Genomic DNA, 27,596 nt, shown 5'->3' with positions numbered 1-27,596 from the left:
ATAAAAACTTTTGTTTCCATTTCTTGGAGTTCATTTCGATAAGCATCATTTTATATGACCATATGCACATAGCTATTGAGCCCTTGTGATCCTCTCTCCTAAGAGTAGTCTCCTTTGTTCTTGCTTCGTGAATGTTTAGAGTGCTTTTTAATTAATGATGTCCAAGTGTAATTGTCTTTTACTACACATTGGGTTTACTTGTAGATTTTTAGGCACATTCTAATGATCACAAATGAGAGCAACCATGCAGCCTATGTCTCTTTGGATCTGGTTTATTTCATTTAGTAAAATTTTTTTCCAGGTCTTTCCATTTCCTTATGAATGGGACAATGTCATTCTTTCTGATGGAAGCATAGAATTCCATTGTGTATATATACTACAGTTTCTTGATTTCTTGATCATTTGTACATTTGGCATCTGGGTTGATTCCCTATCTTAGCTATGGTAAACAATGCTGCAATGAACATGATGGTTGTGCTGGTGGCTTTAGTGTGGCCTGGTTTGTGGACTTTCAGTAAATGCCGAGGAGTGGGATTGCTACGTTACAGGGAAGCTTTATGTTTAGTCTTTTGAGGAAACTCCATACTGCTTTCCAGAGTGGATGAGCAAGTTTACATTCCCACCACCAGTGTAGCAGTGTTCCCTTCTGGCCACATCCCTTCCAGCATCTGTTATTGTTAGTTACCTTGATAATGGCCATTCTAACTAGGATGAGATGGAATCTCAATATTGTTTTTATTTGCATTTCTTTTATTTCTTTTTTATGAACATCTCTTCATGTGTCTATTGGAAATTTTTATTTCTTCATTGGAGAAGTGTCTCTTTAAGTTTTTGGCCCACTTATTAACTGGGTTGTTGTATTTGTTTTTGTTTTGGGGAGGTTTAAGTTTTTGAGCTCTAAGTATGCTTTATATATGAGGCCCTTGTCTGTTGTATGGCTAGTAAAGATGTACTTCAATTCTGTGGGCTTTCTATTTATCTTTCTAGCCATGTCCTTTGCCATGCAGAAACTCTTCAGTTTGATGCAATCCTGTTTATCCAACCTTTCTTTGATTTTTTTTTTTGTGTGATTCTGGATGTTTAGTTAGGAAGGTTCAACTAGGAGTCCTAGTGATTCCCCTCTACCTTCCTGTAGTATTTTCAGAGTATCTGGTCTTACATTGAGGTCTTTGATACATTTGGAATTGATTCTAGTGTAGGGTGATATATAAGATCTAACTTCAGTTTTCTGCAGGTGTATAGGCAATTCTACCAGCACCATTTTTTGATGAGACTATCTTCCTTCCATCCTGTGTTTTTGGCTTCCTTAATAAATATTATGTTGCTATAGGTATGTGAGTTCATTTCTGGGTCTTCCATTCTATTCCACTGGTCCTCAGACCTATTCTTGTGCAAGTACCAAGCTGTTTTGATTACTATGGCTTTGAATAGAGTTTGAAGCTTGTTATTGATATTCCTCCAGCACTGTTCTTCCTGCTAAGGCTTGTTTCTGTTATTTGGGTTCTTCTATTATTTTTAGAATTGTGTAAGCATTTTCTTTGATAATACTAATATTAACATAAAAATTCTAGCAAATATGTGCTAATTTTCATTTCTGTACAATATATAAATAAATAAATATATTTCTTGTTAATAAAATATTGATATCTATAAAGATTTAATAATTTATCTTAGTTGATATTTTAAGATAACTAAATCCACCAACAATTTTAAAGTCAGAATTTCATGTATGGGGAGGAGCTGGGGGGGGAAGGAAAGTGGGAGAAAAATGAGGGAGGAGATAACAATGTTTGACAAGAAATGTCCTCATTACATTACATAACTATAACCTCTCTATACATCACATTTACAATTAAATTAAATTTAAAACATAAAATAAAGTGTAGTAAGCTTTTCAAAAAGTTTAAAAAAAAAAAGAAGTTCATGGAGGATTAAGTGGAAATCACAATTGTTGAGGGCCATTGTTGAAAGGTCTGTTATGAGGGACCTGTGCCTATCGTCCAGTCATAATTAGTAAGTTGAGAACATTCATGCTGGTCATGCCAAACATGAATGACTAGGCTGTGCCATAAAGGTCCCAGTTGCTCGATTAGCAGGGACAGGGAAGAATGTATACAGAGTGCAGACTACTTTGGTTTATTTTGAAGGAGTTTTTCTTTGCCTTCTATGAGGGATTGGAAAAGAAACTGGGTAACCAAGCAGGAAGTAAAAGAATAGGAATGCTTAGGGATCTTTTCCTGATGTCAATCCCAACAATGTGGAGTAAGTCCCGCCATGATCATTGCAGTCCATAGACATCTATATACATAAATGGATTAACTCACAATTATATCTGCCACCAATACAACTGTATTATTTAAATCATTTAGACTTTCAATTCTATCTTCTAATAGAAGTATTACTATGTTGGCCAGATGATTCCCTTTTGTAGCACTTTCAGCTTGCTGATAGAATATAGTAGAGGCCATGTGAGCTTATCAGGTAACGAAATGCCTGGCAGGTCACAGCCCTTTCTCTTGGGGGCAGGCATTGTGCCTCTTGTAGGATCCAGACATCCATTGAATGCTAGTAATAGCAAAGGCCTTGAAAAGTGCCTCCAACCATAAGTTTAAAAAAAGTTTAATACAGATGTACTAGGAAAAACTCACACATCTAGATAATTGAGAAAGAATAGCAATCTCTTTTCACACTGAAGCAGCTTTTCATTAGGGCTCGTGTTTGACAAATGGAGCTAGGCTAGATTGACCAATCCTAGTTCAAGGACTTTGTGCCCAACTGCTTATGGATATACCTTACAGGTCCACTCATCTGGTCTGGGCAGCATACAAAGCAAGAAGACCTGATTCTATCTTGGAGAGGAGAAGTAATCTTTTATGACTAGGCAAATATGTAGAGGGCAGGATAGACAATTCTGTACTAGGTCAGAGGTATAGAGGGAGCATTAGAAAAATCATCTCAAAGCTCCATATCCACCAACTGCAAATATTTTGTGTATTATCTACTAATAGCAAAGTCAATTTATGTTTAAAAAGCGTACAAAAAATGGTCCTCTTATGGTTGAAACTACATAATATAAAATTTGAGGTGAATGATATTTTTGGTAATTACCTTCTAGTTTCTTATGCTTCAGGGGCTCCTTTATGACCTTGTGCATATATTTAAAGGATAGCATGCAAATTTCATAAAATGATAACATATGTATTACTTCTACATGATTATGGTAAACACTAAAAAGGTGCAGTTAAAATAAATATTACTTTGTAAAATACAAATATGAGCTTCAAATTGCAATTTGAAGACAATTGTCTAAACTAATTTCACTGATGACATTTTGCCAGCTGTCACAAATGAGAGATGACAATGAGAAATAATCTGAAAAGCTTTTGCTGAATGTATGTACTCACAGAAGAAGTAGCTTATGCCCTTCATGACTAATTCTATTGTATATTTTTCCTGAGAAGAGCTAATATATTAAGCTATTGAAAAATCATTTCTGATTAACATCGTAAGGGAAATAGAGATGTCAGCATGATTTTAGGAAGCACTTAGTGGTGTTTTAAGAAATTATAAAGGCATGAGAGCATAAATTGGGTCAAATTCTTCTGTATCATACATAGGAAGATCACATGGATGCTTTTGGCAGGGGAAGTTTAGTCCTATTTTTTAAAGATTTAATCTATCAGAAATAATAGAAAAACATCAGGCAGCAATGGCTCATATCTGTAATCCTAGCTACTCATAAGGGTGAGAACCAGAAGATGTACATGTTTAACTATAGCCTAGGCAGAAAAGTCCATAAAAATAAAACTCCAAAATAATCAGAAAATAGCCAATCTAGAGACAGAGCTTAAGTGGTAGAACACTAGCCTTGTGAGCAAGCTGAGTAAGAGCAAGACCATGAGTTCTAATCTTAGTACCAACTGAAAACAAACAAAATAATAAAATAATAATAGAAGCAAGAAAATGTATTACTTAGCTACTTAGATGTGTTATACCTATAAAAATATAGTTGAGATCTTAGAGCTCTATGAAAATGTACCTTGTTTTCTTTTTTGTATCCTTATATCTAGTCAACTGAAGAAAATTCCAATTTAGCATCTAATGGCAGTATCTACAAATCCATCCAATGTTGCTGACATAGGCATACACAGAGGTGATGGCATGACTGATTGGCCTTCCCTCTGAACCCAGAAGAGCTGCAAGCTGTTGATAGCATATGGAAATAAACTTCACCCAGAGTCACCCTCAATAAGTGAGTCTATGGATGGTTTAAAGATAATCATTACTTTATTGATTATTTATGCACCTCTACTAAATTTGGTCAAAATGAAAAGGGTCATTTGTATTTGAGGATTTATTATTCTCTTAAGATATTTTTAGAAGTCTAGACCTGCATGAACTGAACCTTCTTTTCTATTCACATACAGAATCTTACTTTTTTTTATGGCCTGAACTAACCATACAATGAATATGTCATAATTAAAAAAATCAGGTCCAGGTGGATTGCTTTTCTAGTTCTTGCAACATAAATGCAGAAATACATTCTTGGGAACTGGGTTCATTGTTTCAATATGTATAACTGAAATTCTCTATAGATTATTAGACATTCCAAACACTTTTAAGAAATTGTAGAACATTTTAAGTGATATAGTTGTAAAAAAGAGATGATTATTCTTTGTAGATAATTTTTTAAGAGGGAGCAACTTTCAAATAATAATGTCATATCATTTAAATTGGATTTTGTCATGCTTATATATATATATATAAATATTTTAATGGGTTTCCATAATTTTAAACTTCTATTTTCCTTGAACACTGGAATTATTACACATGAAGCATCATGAATTGACTGTTTCCCTACTTCTATGATCATATCTTTTCTCATTCCCTGATCATGATAGTTTGTATCCCAGTAACAAATATTCTCACTAATCCTGCAGCCTTTGGACCTATGTATATGCTAAATGATGTTCTATGCCTCCTATGACCACAATTACATGGAGAATTTCCAATTGTCTGGCCCCTGTAGTATAGTCACCTTTGGCTCGTCCAGTGATAGTGGCTGCATAGTAGGTACTGGTAAAGGAATGAATGACTTAAAACAGTCACATAATTTAAGTTATAAATAGTGTCTTCTGTACCAAGAAATTCATCTTAATACCAGATTCCCTAAAATGATGAAAACTTAATTATAAACTAAATGAATAATTATAAGGAGTAACTGATATCAAGTCCACTTCATCAATCATATATGTACTGAAAAATCAAGCTTGCAAAGAACTGACAGCAATATGTTTCTATTCTATTAAGTAAAATAGAATACAAATTTTTGTATGTTTCTTGAGTAAAATAATGCCGAATAATTGTATTTTAGTGATTTTTACTTTGGTGATTAGCATTTATTCTGAAATGCATAAAATGGCACCTCTCAAATGGAAGGAGGAACCCATCATACAAACTTGGAATTGTTCATGTCCAATAAATTCTAAAAGTTAAAAAATTCTAAAAGTTAAAAAATGCACAAGCACCTGACACTGTGAGGTTGTCTACAGAGCAGGCAACAAGGCTTGGCTACATCCTTATTGTCCACGAGTGGACAAAGAAAGCAGTGATGAGGGTCCCACAACGAAGTGCTAAGGATGTGAAGACTGGCTTAGACCAATGGGAGGAGGAGGGTTGCTGGTACTTTATTTCCCTTCAAATTGTGTCTTTCTTTTTCAGTGACCCTGAGGTTAGCTCAGGGCCTCATACATGTTGGGCAGGTGCTCTATCACTTGAGCCACATCATCAGTCTTTTTTCTTTAGTCATTTATATGATAGGGTTTTGTGTTTTTTAACAGTGGCTGGTCTCTGATAAAGTCCTGTTATTTATGCCTCTTTATATCGCTGGAATGACACTTGTGTAGAATGACATTTGTGTCACTGAATCAGATTCATGGGTTGAAATTGCCTCGTGCACTGATGAGCCATGCCTCCAGCTTGGCTTTATATTGGTTAATTGGAGACGGAATCTGGCAACCTTCGTCTTCTTGGGATGGCTTGAACTGATATCTTCTAAATCTCATCCTCTTGAGTAACTAGGATTACAAATCTGAGTCTTACTGACTGATTATGATTTACAATTCTGAAACGCCAAAGTAACCCTACAATAACCCTGAAGTAGTTTTTAGATGTGTTTTAGAACTCTAACGCAAAATAAAGAATTATTTCACAATTACAGTTTAAGCTGCTTGAAAAAAATGGACTAGTTTCAATGACTGATCTTAAAACGAGATTTATCTACAGGGTGCGGTGGGGTGAAGAGGAGAGTGGTAGACAAGTGAAGAAGAGAAGGGGGGAGAACACGGTCAAGAATTTAATGTATATCTTATCAAATTAAGAAAAGTAAGAAGTGTGTGGAGAGGGATGAGTGAGAATGTTGCAAGGGGTGATATTGATCAAGATTCACTGTAATCAGCAATATGTTTCTATTCTATTAAGTAAAATAGAATACAAATTTTTGTTAAAAGGCAACGCTTTTGCATAACTATTTAAAGATAATTAAGGAAAGAGTTATATCTATTCAAGTTTTTCTCATCCTTTTGGTAGTACTAGGTGTTGAACTCAGGGTTTTGTGCTTGTTAGGCAGAATTTGTATTACTTGAACCACTCTTTTATGCTTATTACTTTGAGATCAAGTCTTACATATTTCTGGACTAGCACAGTGATAATTCTATTTCTGCTTTCAATGTTGCTGAGATGATAGGCCAGTACTACACACATTGGTTGAGATAGTCTTGCAAACATTCCTTTTAAAGGAGAGAATTTTCCATGCTTAGGCTTTTCATATCCTCTAAGCGCTGACATTAACAAGTTAATGCAAACACAGAGTAAACTAAATTCAGTTTGAGTTATATTTTTAAAAAGTTTGAGCTCAGGGGCTGGGAAGGTGGCTCAGTGGTAGAGTGCTTGCCTTGCATGCATGAGGTCCTGGGTTGGATTCCTCAGCACCACATATGCAAAAAGAAAAAAGCTGGAAGTGGCGCTGTGGCTCAAGTGGTAGAGCGCTAGCCTTGAGCTGAAGAGCTGAGGGACAGAGCCCAGGCTCAGAGTTCAGGCCCCACAACTGGACCCAAAAAAATAAAATAATAAAATAAAAAAAGTTTGAGCTCAAATGGTAATTATCCTAGTGAGAGCTGAAGTTCGAGACAGTTTGAAACTAACCCATGCAAAATGCTGAAAGAAGGATATAGGTTGACCCATTGCAGCAATGAGATGTACAAGACACTATGTTGAAAACGAACAGGTGGGGTGGGGGAGGGAGGAGTTGAGGAGGTGGGGCAGGAAGGGATGGTGGGGGAAAAACAAAGGAGGGGGTAAGAATGCTCAATAGGAAATGTACTCAAATTACCTTACTCATGTAACTATAACCCTTCTATATCTTTACAATTAAAAATATATATTTAATTTAAAAAAGTTTTCACTGCCTGTATGTTAGAGATAGAATTCAATCAGGGCCTTTTGGCCTGAGAGTCTATCACTTTAGTCACATAGCTATGGGCACAACAATGTAGAAAAATGGCAAAAGGAAAAATAAAGATTAAGAAAAAGGAGCAAACTAAGAAAATGAAGTAACTCAAAACTCAGTCCCTCCTAATTAGCCTGTATAGTATTCTTGCTATGTTACATATTCATTCAACTAAGATTCATTAATAAATATCCTTTTTAAGAGACAAAAATACTTTATTAAAAATGTGATTAGCAGGAGGGTTACAGTTATATAAGTAAGGTAATGATTACATTTGTTTTTAAACACTGTCACCCCATCCTTCATTTTCTCCCGTGTACCCCTTCCTCCTCCCCTCCTCCCCAAGTTGTAAGGTGAGTATCATTGTTGAATTAGTTCATCCTTTGATCTGCTGTTTCTGTGATTCCCTTTCCCTTCCCCTGATCAAATATTCATATATACAAGACACAAGGTACTGAAAACTAAGAGAAATGAAAGAAAAAAAAAACAACTATGTACAGGATATAATAAGAACCTCTTGTTTCCCTATCTTGGAGTTCATATTGATACACTTCATTATATATGGTCCTATGCACTAAAATTGGGTTGTTGAGATCTCTGTTAAGAATATCATAGATATATTCTAGTTCTTACAAATAAGGGAAACCTAACCACCAAAAGCCAGAAGTGGAGCAGTGGCTCAAGTACTAGAGTACCAGCCTAGAATAAAAAAGCCAGGCCACAAGGCCTAGAGTTCAAGCTGCTGCCAGCTTGAAGATATAAAAGACCATTAAAAATAAAAATCTAGCTAGACCAACTAGGTAATTTTTCATTTCTTTTCCTCACCTATTACTGTTCTAGTTCTTTGCACCAGAATTAGAAAAATTGTGCCAAACACTGAAGTTTTAAACTTCCCTGTGTTACCATAATTGCTCTTAATATGTTTCTGTGAAGAGAAATAATGCTGTTATTATTATTCCTCTCTTCTGTTGAAGATACATTTTTGCACAAATCTGTTTCCAATGTTTTGTACTTTGAACAGTCTCATTTAATTCATGAATAAACTGAAAGACACAAAGTTTATTCTGGATCTAAAATCAATTATATGAAGTTAGAAATGATGCTATCTTTGAAGTCCTGTTCATTCACTTTATTTACTGAACTGAAAAAGAAATAAGGTCTACAAGCCCAGAAACACCCTGGCACTGAAATACACATATGCCCTGTTAACATGGGTAGAGATAATTGAAAACTGTTGATTCAACACAGAGGAATATAGTTCAGAGGGATAGCAAACATAAATCATATATGAGTTGCATATAATTATGGGTATATTACAAAATCAGCCATTTGAAAACTAAAGGAAACATCTAAATTCTTATTTAACAGAATGAAATAGAACATCTCTTTGAACCCAAAGAAAATCTAAGTGATGTCTTGGGACTGTGCTCTTTCCTGATAGCAAGCTTCAGGAAGCCTGCTAACTGCTCTTGGTGGCACTACAAGAAGGAAAGAAGCCTTGGGCTGGTAAATTGTGGGTTTTAATTCTGACTCCATCTCACATGAGCATGTGACTTTGGGAAGTCCTCAAACTCTATGTACTTCAGTTTTCTCATGTTGATTCATAGATCATGCTTAAGAATGTATAATTTTCCTTCTGACTCTGAACCTAAGATAATTTGTAGGGAATCTTTATTCTTTAAGATTTAGAAATTGAACTAATACAAACAGTGGGGAAAATTTAACTTGAAATGATTTACTTTCTTAACTTGAGAGCTGACAAATTATTAATATTTAACTAATTTTGATGCAACTTTTATTAGACTACAAGTAAAGAAAGAGAAAACAAAAAGAGTAATATAACCTACTTGATAAATATTTCTTGCTCATGTTTTAAAATGTAAATAGATGTTACTAATTACTTTCTCTATGGTAAAATGAACTATAGCTTTTCTATCATGTCTTTTTCTGTAGCCTACTGCCACTGTGGACAGTGTACTGCAGATATGACTATAATACTGTGGCCCACCATTCCCAACTTATTCCATACAACCAGAGTCAACTAACCACTCCTCTCTTATTTCATCACACCCTGGCAATTCCTAGTCTTTGTCTGCAAGAGCATCAGCCAGATTATAACACACCATGAAGACTGGAGTTATACTAAATTAATGACACTTGTTTTTAAGCTACCACAATAAAACACATGGTTCTATTAAATTCATTTTCTCACTCTAAGTAACCAATCCACATACTTGCTGATCAAAACCAGAGTGTCTCCTCACTCTCACGTAGACAGCCTTTGTGGGAAGAAGATTCACAGTCGGCAGAGTATCACTATAAGAACCCCATCTTTCTCCCTAGACTAGTGATGGACTGTTTATATTTTTGTCCAAAGCCAGTTTCCCAATTCCATTCCATCCCCTATGCATATTGTTCTACCAAGTCGTTGCTTTCTCCTTTGGAGTACTTATTTTCTGTTCTACTCTAGAAAATACACATTGACAAACAGTGACCTATATTTTGTTTTATTCAACCCATCAACAATCTCTTTAGAGTTGCATAGCCCTTTTTTTTTTTTTTGGGTCCGGTCGTGGGGCCTGAACTCTGGGCCTAGGCATTGTCCCTCAGCTCTTCAGCTCAAGGCTAGCGCTCTACCATTTGAGCCACAGTGCCACTTCTGGCTTTTTTTACTTTTTGCTTATGCGGTGCTGAGGAATTGAACCCAGGGCCTCATGCATGCAAGGCAATCACTCTACCACTGGAGCCACCTTCCCAGCCCTTGCATAGCCCTTCTACCACAGCTACATTTCCCTTCTTTCCTTGTTTTCTGAACACTAGGCTTATATACTTAGTCACTCACTGGATAAAAATCCTTCCTGACCCTGTGGTGTCACACATTTCCCTGTGCAAGACCATATTGACTTCACCCTTCCTTTTAGTAAAATGATGGCAGTCCTCCTATGGCTCACATAGTTCCACATCAAGATCATCAACATCATCTGTTAGCTCTGTTCCCAAGCTATAAAATTTAAGCTGTAGAATTTGTCATACTTCAGCATCAACAAGCTCTTTTGAGTTGTTCAGGTTGTGGCCATGTCTCCTCCTCCTGCTGCCACAGTGGTGCAGCTGCTGTCCCGTCCTATCCTGATCATGTCAGTGTACCCTTGACTGATGCCTCTACCCCTACTCTCAGTTCAGAAACACAAGGAATAACAGATAGGTCTCTACAGTCAGATTTTTCTTCATATCTCACATCACCTAGACCATGTCAGCTCTACTCTAACAGTACCCCACACACAAATCTTGAGCCCCAAATATCCCTGGTGATCACTTAGAGTCACTTCAAAGTTTGTATTCAATGTGACTTTCCCTGAGAACTTTCCTGATAACTGTTTTTAGCAATCACCACCAACTCCCTCTTATCTTTGCAGCATCCTTCCACTTCCCCATTTATATTCCCTCCTTGCTTATTTTTCTCAAGTATTTAACAAACTTTGATACAAATTTTGTATTTCTCTCCCTTCTTTCCTCTTTTGGTGGTACTGGGGTTTAAACTCAGAGCTTGCTTGTTAGATGGAGCTCTACTGCTTCAGCCATATTGTAGCCCTCCTTTTCTCTGGTTAATTGGAGATGGAATCTTACAGCCTTTCCAGGTTTTTCAATAGTTGTTGTGACATACACATTTCAGGATTTACACTTTTAAGATTTTATGGGCACAACAGAGTTCACATATATTAAATAAAACCTAGTATATTGTAGATAAATACCTTATTATATATGCAATAAAATGAACAGTGATTCTTTTCTGTGTGCAAGTACTGGGGCCTGATCTTAGGATCTAGGAGCTTAGCTTTTCCCCTCAGTTGGTGCTCTTTCACTTGAGCTCCATTTCTTGCTTTTTGGCGGTTAATTGGAGATAAAATCTAGTGGCTGGTTTTGAACTGAGAGCCTCTTGAGTGGCTGAGTTTACAGGTGTAACTGTCTTGAGAGAGGAATTACATTCTGGGTGTCTGGAGAGAGGAATTACATTCTGGGTGTCTGGAGAGAGGAATTACTTTCAGTGGCACATGGAAAGACTAGTAAGTAGCTTTCTGTGGTTCAAGTCAGGTTTCATTACAAAGTTGTTTATGTGACTAGCCCATGAATATGTCCTCAAGAAAGCTTTCTGTTTCCAAACTTTTGTGATTTTTGGAATTACAATTTAGAGGTTTTGGATATGTCTTGATTATCCATGGTGAATCAGAAAAGAACTATTGCATTAGACAAATAGTATTAAAGATCTCACCTCCTCCACATGTGACATCACAATCTTCCCAGCCGGTGTGTGTCCACAGGAAGAGGGGCTCAGATGCTCTTGAGCTCTGATTGTCTGGAATAGGTTCTGATGGGATGGTATATTCATAATGAAGACCATAATTCTGATCTTGAAACAGGAGCACCTATAGTAGAAAGAAATGACACAAATGGGCTTATCAAAGTGGAACATACTCAATGTGGAACCAAAAACTAGGGATATTGATACTTTAAAATGACTGCTAGTTGTAGAGTACACCTCTAATTAACAGAAGAAATATGGCATCATACTGTCACATTAAACAGACCCTACTTTTGAAAAGACTGGGGTTCTTTATTGACCTGTGAGCTTAACATGTCAAAAGAAAAAGGTTGCTTGAATGTTGGCAGGTTCCGATTCATTTTCTTTCCTCTTCCTTCTTTCCTTCCTTCCCTTTCTTTCTTTCTTTTTTCCATCTGTCTGTCTTTTCAAGATCATTTTCTTTCAATTTGAATCCCACAATCTAGTCTACATGTAAGATAACTTCCGTAGGGACTGTGTAGTAGTGATGGTGGACATGTTTATTTGATTCAATCTCTGATCTACAATATAATATCAACTATGGCCTTTCTAGTCATATGAAAAGAAAAGATAGGAAAGATGATCTTAGAAATAACACAGACAAAACAGCAGACTTTGGGTATTATATTCCAAAAAGACAGAGATCTTCTAAGCCAACTGGATGGCCCAAAAGTGTTATTAGTATATATTAATTATATGTAGGGATTATACCATGACATTTCCACATAGATATATAATGCTCTTTGATCACATTCATGCCCTTTACTATTCTCTTATGACTCCCTTTGACCCATCACTTGTTGTTTTAAGCCATTTGAAAAAATAAGGGCTCCCATTTTTCTTGAGATATCCTGGGACCACAATCTTTCCACACAGTTGGAATTAGATGCATGCATGAAATCTGGCTTTTCCCAAGCCTGACAGCCTTGAACCATGACCTTCCTGATGTCTGTCTCACAAATAGCTGGTCTTATGGATGTTAGTTATTAGCACTGGCTTTTCTTTTCTTTTCTTTTGTTTTATAATTTTAATGTGTTTCATCATGCTATACTTTGATGATATTCACCACTTTATCATTCTGTTATCCCATTCTCATTGGATACCCAAAGCAGCCCCTCTTTATCATTGAAGAGATTAAAATGAGGCCTGTGTTATGCATATGAAAGAAAAAATGTAATATTTCTCTGAGTATGGCTTATTATTATTTTCTTGCCAATTCGGGGCTTGAACTCAGGGCCCGGGCACTGTCCCTACGCAATTTTGCTCAAGGCTAGCACTCTAACATTTGAGCCACAGCACCATTTCCAGCTTTTTCTGTTTATGTGATACAAGAGAATCAAACCCAGGACTTCATGCATGCTAGGCAAACACACTACCACTAAGCGACTTTCCCATCCCTGAGTATGGCTTATTTTGCTTAATATAATAATCTCCAGTTCCCAATATTTTCCTGTAAAAGACATAATTTTATTCTTCTTTATGGCACAAATTACTACTTCATCTTACACACACACACAAACACACAATATGAAACATACATCACATAACACATTTATTTATTCATTCCCTGATAACTTAGCACTTACCTTAGCTATTGTGAACAGTATTGCTATAAACATAGGTGCACAAGTATATTTACTTATATTCCTACAGGTATATCACCAGGAATGTGTAATGGAATCATCTGGTAGATATATTTTAAGTTTATGTAGGAACCTCCAACCCAATTTCCAGTGGGTTGACTAATTTACATTCCCACCAATAATGGGAATTTATGTCCAGTAGAGAATAAGAATCTTGTTCTTTGTGTGGTTACAGTTAACTTTGCATTTTGGAAGCTGATTCTACATTTGTGGTTTTGAATATAAACTTGTATTAAAGCTGATTCTACATTTGTGGTTTTGAATATAAACTTGTATTAAATAGAAAATAAATATTAATAACACATACATGTAAAATGTTTAATAATCTGTAAAGGATGTTTGGAATGACTTAATTTGAAGCCAAACTGTACAATCATGGGCAGGGTTTGTGTCTTTCTTGTTCTCTACTTACATAGAGCCAAGAATTTTAGCTTCACGGGCAGTAATAAAGCATATAAAGATAGATACATATTCATGCAGGTATCTATGTTTAAATGAAAGAAGGATAAACACATTTATTTATTTATTTGTGGAAATTATGACCATCAGTCAGATGAAATATATCATTTCTTTAGCTGAGAATTTAAAAAAAATGATTTATACAACACAATGTGATGCTTAAAATGTATACATATTTATTTAACCTTTTTATTATCTAACCTTTGTCCAGGTAATTACATTGATAAGTATTTTAATGCTACATGAGAAAAATGTTAAGTAAGCCCAAGGCTAAGCTTCTGAATTTCTCTATTGTATTTTCTTCTTTTCTCAAGATTCAGTTCAATATGTCAATAGAAATGCTGAGACTTACTTGTTGCATAGTATGTGAAACTAATGTGTTGACTTTATGAAACAGTTATATCAATAAAATATGAGTAATAGAAATAACAATTTTATGTCCAAATATATATAATCTATTAATGGTTGATTCAAAGTACACCCTAGTGTTTACTTTGGTTTGAAGATCTCATTTGTCAATTACACGTTTCTTTTAGCTTTATAAGTTGAGAGAGAGAAAGAAAGACAGACAGACAAAGACAAAAGAATGAGATAGAGATAGGAATTTTAACTGAGTTAAAATCATTTACTTTTTTATTGTTATGACTGACCATATTATTACAGTTATTACCTATTTGGAAAATTGTTGCATTATATTTAAACACTTATAATTTTGCTAATTAACTACCTTTTCATTAACAGATTTTTCTTGCCTGTCTAATGCCATTTAAAAGAGAGATATTAGCCATAAGACCATTACCTTGTCCTGAAACCATTTAAATTTGGCAGTAGTTTCTTCAAAAAGGAAAGAGTGAAACATTATAGTGGAGGGCACACATTGAAGCATGTAACAGAGAAATTGCTTTTCAAAAGTCAATACCAGCTTTCAATCTATAATAGTCATTAAAGAAAATTATCTGCAAAATGTGGTTTCCCTTAGGTTACTGAATAATCTAGGTCAAACAGATATCTTCTTTTAGACATAGTTCACTGACTTTAACTATGCTTCATGCTTCTAGGAAAAATCGTGGTTACTACCAGTCAGCTTAAGGATACAAAGCAAGTAAGCTCACGCTTAACACTGAAGTACTGAGGTCTCCCAGCAATCCCACTTCTGGGCATTTACCCAAACGATCACAAACAAGGCTATACTAAAGCTACCAGCACAGCTATGTTTATCACAGCATTATTAACCATAGCTAAGCTATGTGACAACTCAGATGCCCCTCAGTAGATGAATGGATCAAGAAAATGTGGTATCGGGGCTGGAGAGGTGGCTCAGTGGTAGAGAGCTTGCCTTGCATGCATGAGGCCCTGAGTTCGATTCCTCAGCACCACATAAGCAAAATGAAAAAAAGCTGGAAGTGGCGCTGTGGCTCAAGTGGTAGAGCGCTAGCCTTGAGCTGAAGAGCTGAGGGACAGCGCCAGAGTTCAGGCCTCACGACTGGACCCCCCCAAAAAAAAAGAAAAGAAAATGTGGTATCCATATGTATCTCTTCTCTCTCTCTCTCTCTCTCTCTCTCTAGTGGAATTCTATGCTTCCACCAGAAAAAATGACACGGCTCCATTTGTTAGAAAGTGGAGACTTGGAAATAATTATATTAAGTGAAATAAGCCAGACCCAAAGAAACATTGGTCCCATGGTTTCCCTTATTTGCAATAACTAGTATACATCTAGGATAATCTTACCAGACAAGCAGAACAAGTCAAAAGCTATGTACCTATGACCATATAAGATGAAGCTAAGCGAAATAAGCCCTGATGGAGACAAAAGAGGTTTTATCATTGTCATTGTTGTTTTAATGTACCATGTGATTTTTTTTGTATTTTTTACTGTAAAAATACTGTACAGTTACATGAGCAAGGTAATGAGTACATTTTTTTTGTTTCTTTTGTATGTTCTTCCCCCATGGTGTAACCCGTTTCTACTGTATTTGATTCTGGTGCCCTGATCATGTATTTACATTTTTCTAATTTGGGAAGGGGAAGGAAAAGAACAAAATGCTGAAATAAGGATACAGGTTGAACCACTGTAACAATGAGATGTACAAGACACTACATTGAAAACCAACTTTATAACTTTGGGGGCTGGAGGGAGGGAGGAGTTGAGGAGGTGGGGCAGGAAGGAATGGTAAGGGAAAAACAAAGGAGGGGGTAACAATGCTCGATAGGAAATGTACTCATTTTCTTACTCATGTAACTGTAACCCCTCTGTATAGTATCTTAACAATAAAAATATATTAAAAAAAGAATTATAGAGAATGTCAAGAACACACACTGGAATTTCAATTGTGAAAAAATGGAATCTTACAGCCTTTAAAAAAGAAGAAAATTGAAAATTCAGAGTGACATAGAGTAAGAGACGTTTTGTGATGAGAACTAAGGCAGCAGAGGGAGGGGATAGGGATGAAAAGCATGAGGGACTCAGAGGACACAGACCAAGACTCAATGCCAAGTGAATCTCTAGTCTCTCCAGGCAGGTGTTCTGGAGCCCACATAGCACACAGGGCCCAGGAAAGTTCTCTCATCCCCACATTCTGTTTTGATGCAGTCTTGGGAAGCAATGTTTTAAGATTCCAATTGGAGCTGTTAGCCTAAGAATTAAAGTGCCCTGCGTTATTCTGTCTTTGGGGATGCATAATAAGCTCTGCAGGTAGAGCTGCAGTCAGAAATGTGAAGAACACAGTACAGTAGGAAACTAGTACAAGTCACAAGAAGGAGTAGAAGTCACTTCACCCTAACCCTAACCCTAACCCAAGTGGGATAGCAGTTATCCGAGCTCCTGGGGTGAGAATACACAGAGGCAAGTGATTATAAGCTAAGTTGTGGAAATACAGAGAGCTAGAGTGGAGCACCAACCATTCTGCTGAGGCTCTAAGCAGTATGTCCCAGGGTCCACCAGGCCCTTCCCCCCCAGTCCACCAAAGATTCAATGACACTATAGGTCACCTTTAACACTATTGGTCAAATAGACTTCACCTAGAGTTGTAGAATATTCTGTCACACAAGACTCACTATTCTCAGAATCCAATGAGACTTTCTTAAAATTGGTAATAACAGAATACAAAAAAAAAATCTAGCAAATAGAAGAAAATTGAAATAACATTATATTTTATCATAGGACAATAAGATATAGCCAGAAATCAACCTAAAAAAAGTACAGAAAAGATAGCTTGAGATTTTACAATACACTTTTGAATGATTAGTGGTGTCAATGATGAAATTAGAATAAAGTAAAATATCCCTATAATCAAATGAAAATTATAACCAAATATATAATAAACTCTGGAATATGATTCAAGTGGTTCTAAGGGTAAGTTTTTAGTTGTAAATTTCTACACCAAAAATCAGAGTGATCTTAAAAAATATTATAATGATGCTTATCAAGACAGAAACAAGCCAATCTCCAAATTAGTAGAAGGAAAGAAAGAATTAAGAGCTGAAATGTTATCTAATAAGCACTATGAAAGACATGGAGTTGGATCTTTGAATGGTCAAACAAGACTGACAGACCTTTAGCCAAGCTACTAAAAGAAAAGGAAAGAAGACACAAATTAATACAATTATAGATTTTCCTACTGTGGGATTGCTTGAACATTGGCATTCAATTTTCTTTAAAAGTCTGGTAGAATTCAGCAACAAATTAATGTGGGCCTCCGATTTTCTTATTGAGAAATATTTTTATTATAGTTTCAAACTTGTTTTATTGTTTTCTTGTATTATTTGTATTATTTCTTGTATTATTATTTACTTGTATTATTGTTTTCTTCAGGTTGCTTATATCTTATTGACTGTTTTATAAGATTGTATTTACCAATAAATAGACCAATAAATATTCAACAGATATATTGAATTTGAAAACTAGAATGAGTTTTTCAAAATATTGCCTAAAATAACTCTGGATTTCAGTAGTATCTAAAATTGTAGAGGATATTAGAAGTTGAAAAGAGTTTCTGTGCTTATAGATCAGCATGATCAATATTGCTTAACTGTCCACATTTTAAAAAGCTATGCAGTTGTCAATGAAATTGCCATTAAAAATTTGAGGATATTCTTTGGAAAATTTGGAAGAATATCTAAATTCATATGGAAGCACAGAAGACCCTGAATAGTCATGAAGCCATAAGCAAATAGATTAATGCTGCAGAGCACAGTAACAAAAACATTATGTTACTTGCATAAAAGAAACAGGATAGTAGAATAGAAGATCCAGAAATGAGACTAAATAGCTATATTTGTTTGATTTTTGACAAAGGTACCAAAAACATAGGATGGTAAAACCACAGCCTCTCTTACATGTGGTGCAGGGAAAACTGGGTATCTACATGGAGAAGACTGATCTTAGATCTTTATCTCTCATCTTTTTTAAAAATAAAAAACAAACCTCAAAATGGATTAAAGACAAATCTAAGATCTGAAAGTTTAAAATTAATAAAGGGTTGCCCATGTAATTGTAACTCCTCTGTATGGTAGTCTCACAATAAAAATATACAATTAATATAGGAAAAATTAATGACAAGTAATTCAAGACCTAGTTCTAGGCAATGACTTTTCAAATAAGAGTCCAATGGCTGGAAATACAGAGTCAGAAAAAAAAAGAATTCCTGAGAGACTGCATCAAATCCATAAACTTCTGCACAGCAAAAGAAAAAACTGAAGAGACAACATAGTTGGAGAAAACCTTTGCTAGATATTCAGTTGACATTTCATTCATATGTAGAACATTATTTTTGTGCTTGTATTGGTGTTCTTGCTTAGTTTTTACATTCTGCACTGTTATTCTACTGAGCCATACCTCTATTTCTGTTTTTTTTTTTTCTGGTTAATTGAAGATAAGAGTCTCACAGACTTTTCTGCCTGAGCTGCCTTCAAACCACTATCCTCAGATCTCAGCCTCTTTAGTAGCTAGGATTACAAATATGAGCTGCCAGCACCTAGCTTTGTCTTCATTTTTAGGTTAAAACAGAAAATACACAAACAGAAGATACCTTTATTCTTGTAATGTAGAACACTGTGATTTACACTGATTTCAGTGGACCACTGGATTGAGGTAGAAGCTGATTAAAAAAGTAAATCTTAGGTTCTGCTCCAGAACAATGAGTCAATTTTTTTTTCATTACTAGAACCTAGTTAATGCACCCTTATCCTGGGATATTATGGTAGGTGGATCACCTACTACAGACTAACAACACAGATGTCACCAGGTGCAGATAATTTAAATTTAAATTATGCAGAGATACTAAAACTTGTGACATGTCACATGTCAAATAAATAGCCATTCTCAGAGCTTTAGGTCAGAAGTAGTGCAGTATTTGTATTTTAGACTTTCTCTAGTTGTATAGTCAGTCTCTTGTTCTCTGTGGGATTGGTACCAACTACCTGTTCCATTCACTCCATACCCATGGAGCTGCTTCCAGACTGCAGAATCTCATTCTAATACTTTTCCTTCAAATTAGAATGAAAAATAATCTTTTACTACTTGGCAAAAATGTTATAATTGCAAACATTCTAAATTTCCACAATTCTTTACAGGACTCCATTAATAAAGATGAGAGAATAGGATGGGGAAATTGGGATCTCTGTTGGATACATTTATACATTCCTTTCTTCGATAAAATAACACTATCAGAGACATTTTACACAACTCAGATAGGTCCATGCTAAAGATACATACAGTGCCATTATTTGCCATACTATATCACTTTTTTAGACAAGCATTCTGGCTAATTGACAAATGCTTTCAGGAAAAGAAAACTTCCTCATTCATTGGTAATACATCTCTTCTTTGTTCTACTTGTAATAATTAATTTAAAACATACTTTAATACATCCCCAAACTCACTTCTTAAATTATCTTAAATATCATTTTGACAATTGAAATATACAGCAAATATTAGACAGGGAATAGTCAGAACATCTTTTTTGAGAAATTAGACAATATCATTAATTATTTCCCTCATACCAGAAGGTGTAAAGGTGTTGTAGTAGGACCTCTGGCGGATATCTTCTCCCATAGGCCTCTTCTTATATAATGGATGGTAGTTCCTGCTAAATTGAATGCTCCAGAGTGTTCAATCTTCCAGTCACTATTAATAGACCGTTTGCCTGTGTCTCGGAGAACTATAAAGAAATTTAAAGATTTTGTAAGTATCACCAAGTTGGCAGCATTTAGCAATATCAACTTCATATTGGTTTGTTAAAAGGAATCATACATTTCTAAATGAACATTTCTAAATGAGGCAACATACCCTAATATAAAAAAATATGGATAATGGTACCAGTTGTCCTGATGCTGCTCACAATTTAGCAGCCACATTTATCTTTGCCTCTTCCAGCCTCCTTGGACACTTGCCATCTGTACTCCTTATTTTGGTCCTTATTCATTTAGTCTTTATTGTCTCCAGTCTGTGTATCTGTGTTATTTAGTCAATGATTCTATGAACACTGTAGAGGCTGGCCCTTTGTGTAACACATGCTGTTTGTCTTTTGTCCATCCAGAAAAGTGTGCACGTGAGAAGGGATCATTGAACATCATGTTAACTAGAAGACCAAATCATCACTGATGTATATATCACAAAATAACTGAAAGATAAGTTAATTTTTAAAATAGACCCAAGGTTATTTCTCCTGTGCAGCTTATTATAAAAACAGTAAAAAAAAAGTTTCCTTCACCTATAAACATCCATGTATATACAGGATTTTCAGAATTCTGTTCATATATTTTACTGTCTATTATGACCTGATCACTAATATACTGAAACACAATTCATGATATGAGAGTGGTATCACATGTAATACTTTAAAGATTGCTTCTTACTTTCTTCCAAAGGCAAATAAGTTAAATATTGACCCTCTCCTGTATAATTTTATTCTCTTTGTAAAACACAGACTATTTTATTAAAAATTTCAAAAGGATTTTATTGAAAACTTTTAAAAATCATATGATTTCTAAACAATGAGAAGGAAAAGGTGAGTAAAGATGAATGAATAAGCAGAAATATCAGAAGTTAGAGGGTTTTTTTGCATTTATTATTTTTGCTTGTATAGTTTACTGTGCTAATTATCTATTAACATATTTAGTGACCACTAAAAGACTTTCTGGTATTTGAGGTTCCACTAAAATGAACAATATGGTAATCAAATTATTAAAATTTGCATGAATTTAACATGTACCAAATGATATTTTATCAAGAACTTGATGTTAAATTTAATAATATTTTACTGACATATTAAGCAATTATGCATTCTCAGATTTGTGAAAAATACCTAAATATTAGTATTTAGTTTGAATTTTAAATCTGAAGGGGAAATATATTGACAGAAAATTCAACATTTTAAAAAATAGTTATTACTGGGGCTGGGAAGTTGGCTCATGATAGAGTGCTTGCCTTGCATGCATGAGACCCTGGGTTCCATTCCTCAGCACCACATAAGCAGAAAAAGCTGGAATTGGTGCTAGCCTTGAAGAACTAGCTGAAGAGCTGAGGGACAGCACCCAGGCCGAGTTCAGGTCCCAGGAATGACAAAAAAAAAATAGGTGTTACTTCCCACAAACAAATGTTCTTGATAAAAACTAATGATTTTTCCCTAAAAAAATCCCAAGTGTTTCCTTATATTTCCCTAAAGTATATTAAGTATTTTGAGAGATCTTTTGGAATGAGGTTTATACAGTATCAATACAAACTTATTTTATCACCTTTTATTTCAACACATTTTCAGGGCACAATTATAAAGAAATATTTTCTGAAAATCTGTAATAAAAATACCTAAAACACATACTGAGGTTACTAGAATATGACATTTAGACTCAATTCAGATATTTGGCTTTTACTATTCCCCTGAAAACACAGGCTTATACATGCAAATCTACAAAATTTATTGGTTTTAAAGTTACCTACATGAAAGATCAGTACTTTAGGCAAGTGGTATTTACTAGTTTTTGTTGTCGTTGTTTCAGTTTACTAGCTTAAAAAAATGTGTCCTTAGAAGCAGTACTTCTGGCTCTGATTGAATAACTGGAACAACTCTAGCTTGCCCACCATGAACAAACAGACAATGCACAAATAATTATTCTCAAGCATTGGATAGTTGATAATAGAGACCTGTGATTCAAAAGGGAAGGAAAAGAAGTGATCTGATATCTAAAACTGCTTAATTTTCTCATTAGACTGACATTCGTCCTTTTCATCTATCCCAACCACAGGAAATGGAACCTAGCAGAGTAGAAATAAAGAAGGCTTTATTGAGGTGGGAATACAGAATGGAATCTTAATTGATGAAGGCAACCCTTAGAAAAGAGTGAACCCCACAGAAAAATAGTTTTAAAAAAACCTACAAAGGGATTTATTTGTAGGAACCCCTGCAGCTGAATATTCAGCTTCTGAAAGGAAGATGTAACTATGCAAAGAAGTTTTGAGTAAGAGCAACTATCTACACATCTGAACTTCGTTAAGTTGTAGAGTTCAAGAAGAGATGCTAGACATATGAGTTGTATATAATTAGAGTAGTGAGATTTTTGTAAACATGATTTCAACTCAGAAAGGCTACATATAAGAAACAAAGTTCAACTTATGCTAGCTCATAGATAGCTACTTGGCTTAACTAAGCTTTGGAAATGGCTCAAAAATGTAGCTGATTTGAAAGTAAATAAACTTTGCAGGAAAATGAAATTTAATACCCGGTAATAAGAAAAATAACATTCAATTGTGTCATATTGATCACTTTCAGTGTCAAACCTGAAATTACTACATACTTAGGAACCATGGTGTTACTACGCAGATGTCGACACTGAAAGAATATGCTTTCGAATCACATTTCTAACCTCTTGTTTATCTTTGAAATAAAAAGCAGTAACTGTGCTGATATATTTTAGGATTTAAAAAAGCATTCATAAAAATTATTAGATAAATGAAATCATAAAAGGTAAACTTGTAATCACTGGAAACATCAGTAGATAAAATGTAATTAGGAATAAAAGAAATATAGAACTAATAGGAAGAGACTTTAAGCACCTATTACAAGTATGTCTACTATATACACGAATTTAAATAAAATACATAACACTGACTGTTAAAGAAAACTTTGAAGGAAAATAAATAGAAATTAAACCTCTCAGAGTAGAAAAGTACATTATCTCTAAGTGTCAATAACCATTAACTTACGGCAATGGCAAAAGTATAGTAGATATTGCAAAAAGATTGCCAGTCAATTGAAAGACAAAATAGTACCATAGTATATAATTGAAATTCAGAGAACAAAAAAGTTGAAAAATTGAACAACGTTTTGGAGACCCATGGAAAATGTCTATAACATACACATAACTGTAATCCAGAAAAGGGAATGGATGCATACAAATTATTTGAAGGCGCATTATTCAAAAATATTCTCAACCTTAAAAAATTATAATCATGCAGATTGAAAAAAATACAAGGAACCCATGCAAATAATATTAACAATGTCAAATATCCAAGAAACCGCACCCAAACTGAGAATCCCGGAACCATAGGAAAGACGCAGTTGTCACAGCCCCCAAGAAGGTGAATAACATGGCAGGAAGTACCAAACACCTCTCAGTCCTAACTCTCAACATTAATGGACTTAACTCTCCAATTAAACAACATAGACTGTCTAGTTGGATTAAAAAGCAAGATCCTTCTATCTGCTGCCTTCAAGAGTCACACCTTGCCCATAAAAACAAACATATTCTGAAAGTGAAAGACTGGAATAAAATCTACCAAGCAAATGGCCCCCATAAACAGGCAGGAGTTGCAATCCTCATATCAGATAAACTTCAAATTAAAATTACTTAGAAGAGATAAAGAAGGAAGCTACATACTAATCAAGGGATCTCTCCTTCAGGAGGATATTACAATTCTAAATATCTATCCATCAAACAACAGAGCACCCAAATTCATCCAAGAAACACTACTTTCCCTCAAGTCTCACAAAGACATTAATTGTTGGGGACTTTAACACACCACTATTCCCACTAGATAGAAAAACTCGGCAAAAACTCAACAGAGAAACCGCAGATCTAAACAACTGCATAGATCAACTAGATTTAACAGACATCTACTGAATATTTCACCCAGCAGCATCAGAATACACATTTTTCTCAGCAGCACACAGAACATTTTCCAAAATAGAACACATTTTAGGCCACAAAGCAAACTTGTCCAAATTCAGAAACATTGAAGTTATGCCCTGCATTCTGTCAGACCACAAGGGAATAAAATTAGAACTCAACACCAAAAACCACCAAAGAAAGTCCTGTAACACATGGAGACTGAACACATGGAGGCTGAGATTTGTAGATCCCAGTTCAAAGCCATCCATGAGACTTTTATCTCCAATTAACCAGCAAAAACCTAGAAGTGGACATGTGGCTCAAGTGGGAAAGTGTCCAGTCTTGATCAAAATAGAGAAGGTACAGTACCCAGGCCCTGAAATCAATCTCTGTACAAGCACACACACACAAAAACCATCAGTGAGGTCTGGGAAGGTGGCCTAGTGGTAGACTGCTTGCCTCGCATGCATGAAGCCCTGGGTTCAATTTCCTCAGCACCACATACACAGAAAAAGCCAGAAGTGATGCTGTGGCTCAAGTGGTAGAGTGCTAGCCTTGAGCAAAAGAAGCTCAGGGACAGCACCCCGGTCCTGAGTTTAAGTCCCAGGACTGGCAAAAACAAAAACAAAAAACAAAAAATATCAGTGAGATTTCATCTCACTGTAATCAGAATCCTAGAGTGGATTCATAGCTGAGAACAAAATCAACAAATGCTGGTAGTGATGTTGGGGAAAAGAAAATCATATACATTGTTTGTAAAAGGTAACTATTGTAGCTACTATGTAATGTAATATGGAAATTCCTCCAAAAAAACTTAAAAAAAAAGAAATATTGCCATATTATCTTGCTATATGACTACTGGACATTTATTTGGACATATATCAACATTCTTGTGCACCTATATCTACTGCACCACTATTCACAATAGCTAAAAATATTGACTCGGCCTAAGTGTCTATCACTGGTGAATTCATAAAGAAAATGTATGTGTGTGTGTGTATGTATATATATGCACTTGACTATATTGCTCAACCTTAAGTAAGAATGACATTATGTTACTGCAGAAAAATTTATAGAAGTGGAGGTTTTGATGGCAAGTAACAAACCCAAGACTAAGAAACCAAGATATCACTCATATCAAGTCCTTAAAAATGAAGGACATGAATGTAAAACAAGATGTTTTACTGTGGCTACAAAAGGATAGTGAAAGGAGAGAGTATGGGAGAAAAATATTGGAAATGTCCACTTTAAACAGGGAAAACTTATTGTATGTAAATTATAACAATAGTATTTTTAAAGGGTAAAAGATATTATGGTTGGAAATATATCTACGTGGTAGAATGCCTCATAGAATACACAATGCCCTGTGTTCAATCCCCAACACTACAAAAAAATTAAGATACCAGAAATAATGCAAGACAGAAGAAAATGAGTACCTAAAAACTAACCTTGGAGTAATACAAATAAAACAAAAAAGTAAGAGAACAAATAAAATTGCAAACATAGATTTTTATATCTGCTGAAAATGTCCTTCGAAAACAAAGGCAATATAATTATGATTTCAGACAAAACAAAAAAAGTTTATGGTTTGCAAACTTCTTGTACAAATATATTGAAGGATATTCTTTAGGTTGAAGTAAAACATTTCAAATGGAAACATGTCTGTGTGAAGGAAGGATACTGACAATAATAAATACAGAAAATATTAAAACGGCAGCTTTTAGTAAATGTATATATAGTGTAACTATTTAAATTAAATGATTACAATATATTTTGGTTGTTTACACAGATATAAAAATCATTTAACTATATGAAAAGTGGAAATAAAATGTATATTAGTCAAAAGAGGGAAAGGGGGGTAGATGATAAAAAGGGGCTTGCATTATATAAGAAATAGGATAATATAATTTACAGGGAGAGTTTAAGAACTTAGGATGCATCTAGTAACTAGTACAGCAGCCAGTGAAATATAAAACAAGTACTATACTTGTTAAATTAAAGATTAACCATGAAAAAATAGCTAATCTAATGAGAGCCAAAAAGAAGACAAGGAGAAATGGTACAAATAAGAAACAATCAATTGATGTGTATATATATATATATATATATATATATATATATATATAAACATATATTTCATGTAAACATAAATATTTCTATACATTTATAAAGATAAAAATCATATATGTATATATGTGTATATATGTATGTATATGTATGTATGTGTGGGTATGACTGTGGGGCTTGAACTCAAGGCCAGAATGTTATACCTGAGCTTTTTTGTACTCAAGGCTAGCATTCTACCAATTCAGCAATAGTTTCACTTCTGTTTTCAATGGTAGTTACATAAGCATTTCAAGACATTCTTTGTCCACGCTAGCTTCAAACCAAGATCCTATGATTTCTGCTAAGATCCCAGGCTTGAACCACCAGTGCTCAACCTATGATACTATTTTTAAAAGGATTACAGTAATTGGTTAAAAGACTGAAGCTTTCTGGTGAAAAGAAAAGAAAGGACCGGCCATGTTTGGCAACATACGTAGTTGTACTATTAGTTTTTGAAGAGTCTCCAAACTACTTTCCATCAAGCCTACACAAATTTACATAATATACATAATACATATTGTATAAAGATTTGCCTGTCCTAGTGTTTGTTTGTTTTCTTGAAGAAAGCCATCAGGCTAAGATAAAATGAAATCTCAATGTTTTGATTTCCATTTCCTTTTGCCAAAGATGGTTATTTGTACTTACTTTGGAAACTGTCTACTCAACTTATTCACATTTATTGATTGGCTTATATGTTCATTGGTGTTTAATTTCTGATCCATATTCAGAAATATAGAATATATTCAGAAACACTTTTGTTATATAACATATAAAATATATAATTAACATATTTTTCAGAAATATTTGTCTACATATTAATCACTATGGATAACAATCATTTATGTGATAAGTAGCTGGCAAAGAATTTCTTTCATTCTGTGGACTTTCTCTTGATTTTGGTAATTGTTTCCTCTGCTCTGCACAATCGTTTGATTTCATGAAGTGCTAGCTGTCACCTTGTACTCTCATTTTCTGAACACTTGGGAGTCCAGAAAATTGGTATCTATGATTTCAACAGGCTTTAGGAACTTGTGGTACTTTTAAAGACTCAGATCTTGCATGAAAGTCTTTTATCTGTTTTGAATTGATTTTTGTGTAGAGATGTAAGTATGTATATTTACAGTTTCTGCATTTGGGTAGCCAGTTTTCAAACATCATTTGTTAAAAAGACTGTCTTTTTCCCCCCAATGTGTATTTTTAATGCCTTTCAAAATTCAATTATTTGTAGGCATAATCTGCAAATTTTTTACTTCAAGATTTTATGGTTTCATTGTAGAGGTCTTTCAATCTTAAACTTATTCCAAAACTTATTTTGAACCCATTTTTAAAATTTTTCTGAGGGGTAGATGAATGGATCAAGAAAATGTGGTATATATACACAATGGAATTCTATGCCTCCATCAGAAAGAATGACATTGCCCCATTTGTTAGGAAATGGAAA

At 34.7% G+C, this 27,596-nt stretch overlaps 1 protein-coding gene across 1 annotated transcript in view; it reads right to left on the bottom strand.

The window, feature by feature from the left end:
- Adamts19 (ADAM metallopeptidase with thrombospondin type 1 motif, 19) overlaps positions 1-27,596 on the bottom strand; it is a 247,398-nt gene that overhangs the window by 32,677 nt on the left and 187,125 nt on the right. Inside the window, exons 16-17 of the mRNA XM_013025479.1 lie at positions 19,946-20,103; positions 11,775-11,928 (exon numbers count right to left, since the gene is read on the bottom strand). Of these exons, the coding sequence (XP_012880933.1) occupies positions 11,775-11,928; positions 19,946-20,103 (312 nt within the window). The remainder of the gene's footprint in view (positions 1-11,774; positions 11,929-19,945; positions 20,104-27,596) is intronic.

Source organism: Dipodomys ordii, unplaced genomic scaffold (genome assembly GCF_000151885.1).
Source record: "Dipodomys ordii isolate 6190 unplaced genomic scaffold, Dord_2.0 Scaffold85, whole genome shotgun sequence".
NCBI lineage: Eukaryota > Metazoa > Chordata > Mammalia > Rodentia > Heteromyidae > Dipodomys > Dipodomys ordii.
Note: the sequence above shows the minus strand (reverse complement) of the source record. Positions and strands in the feature narration are given on the sequence as shown.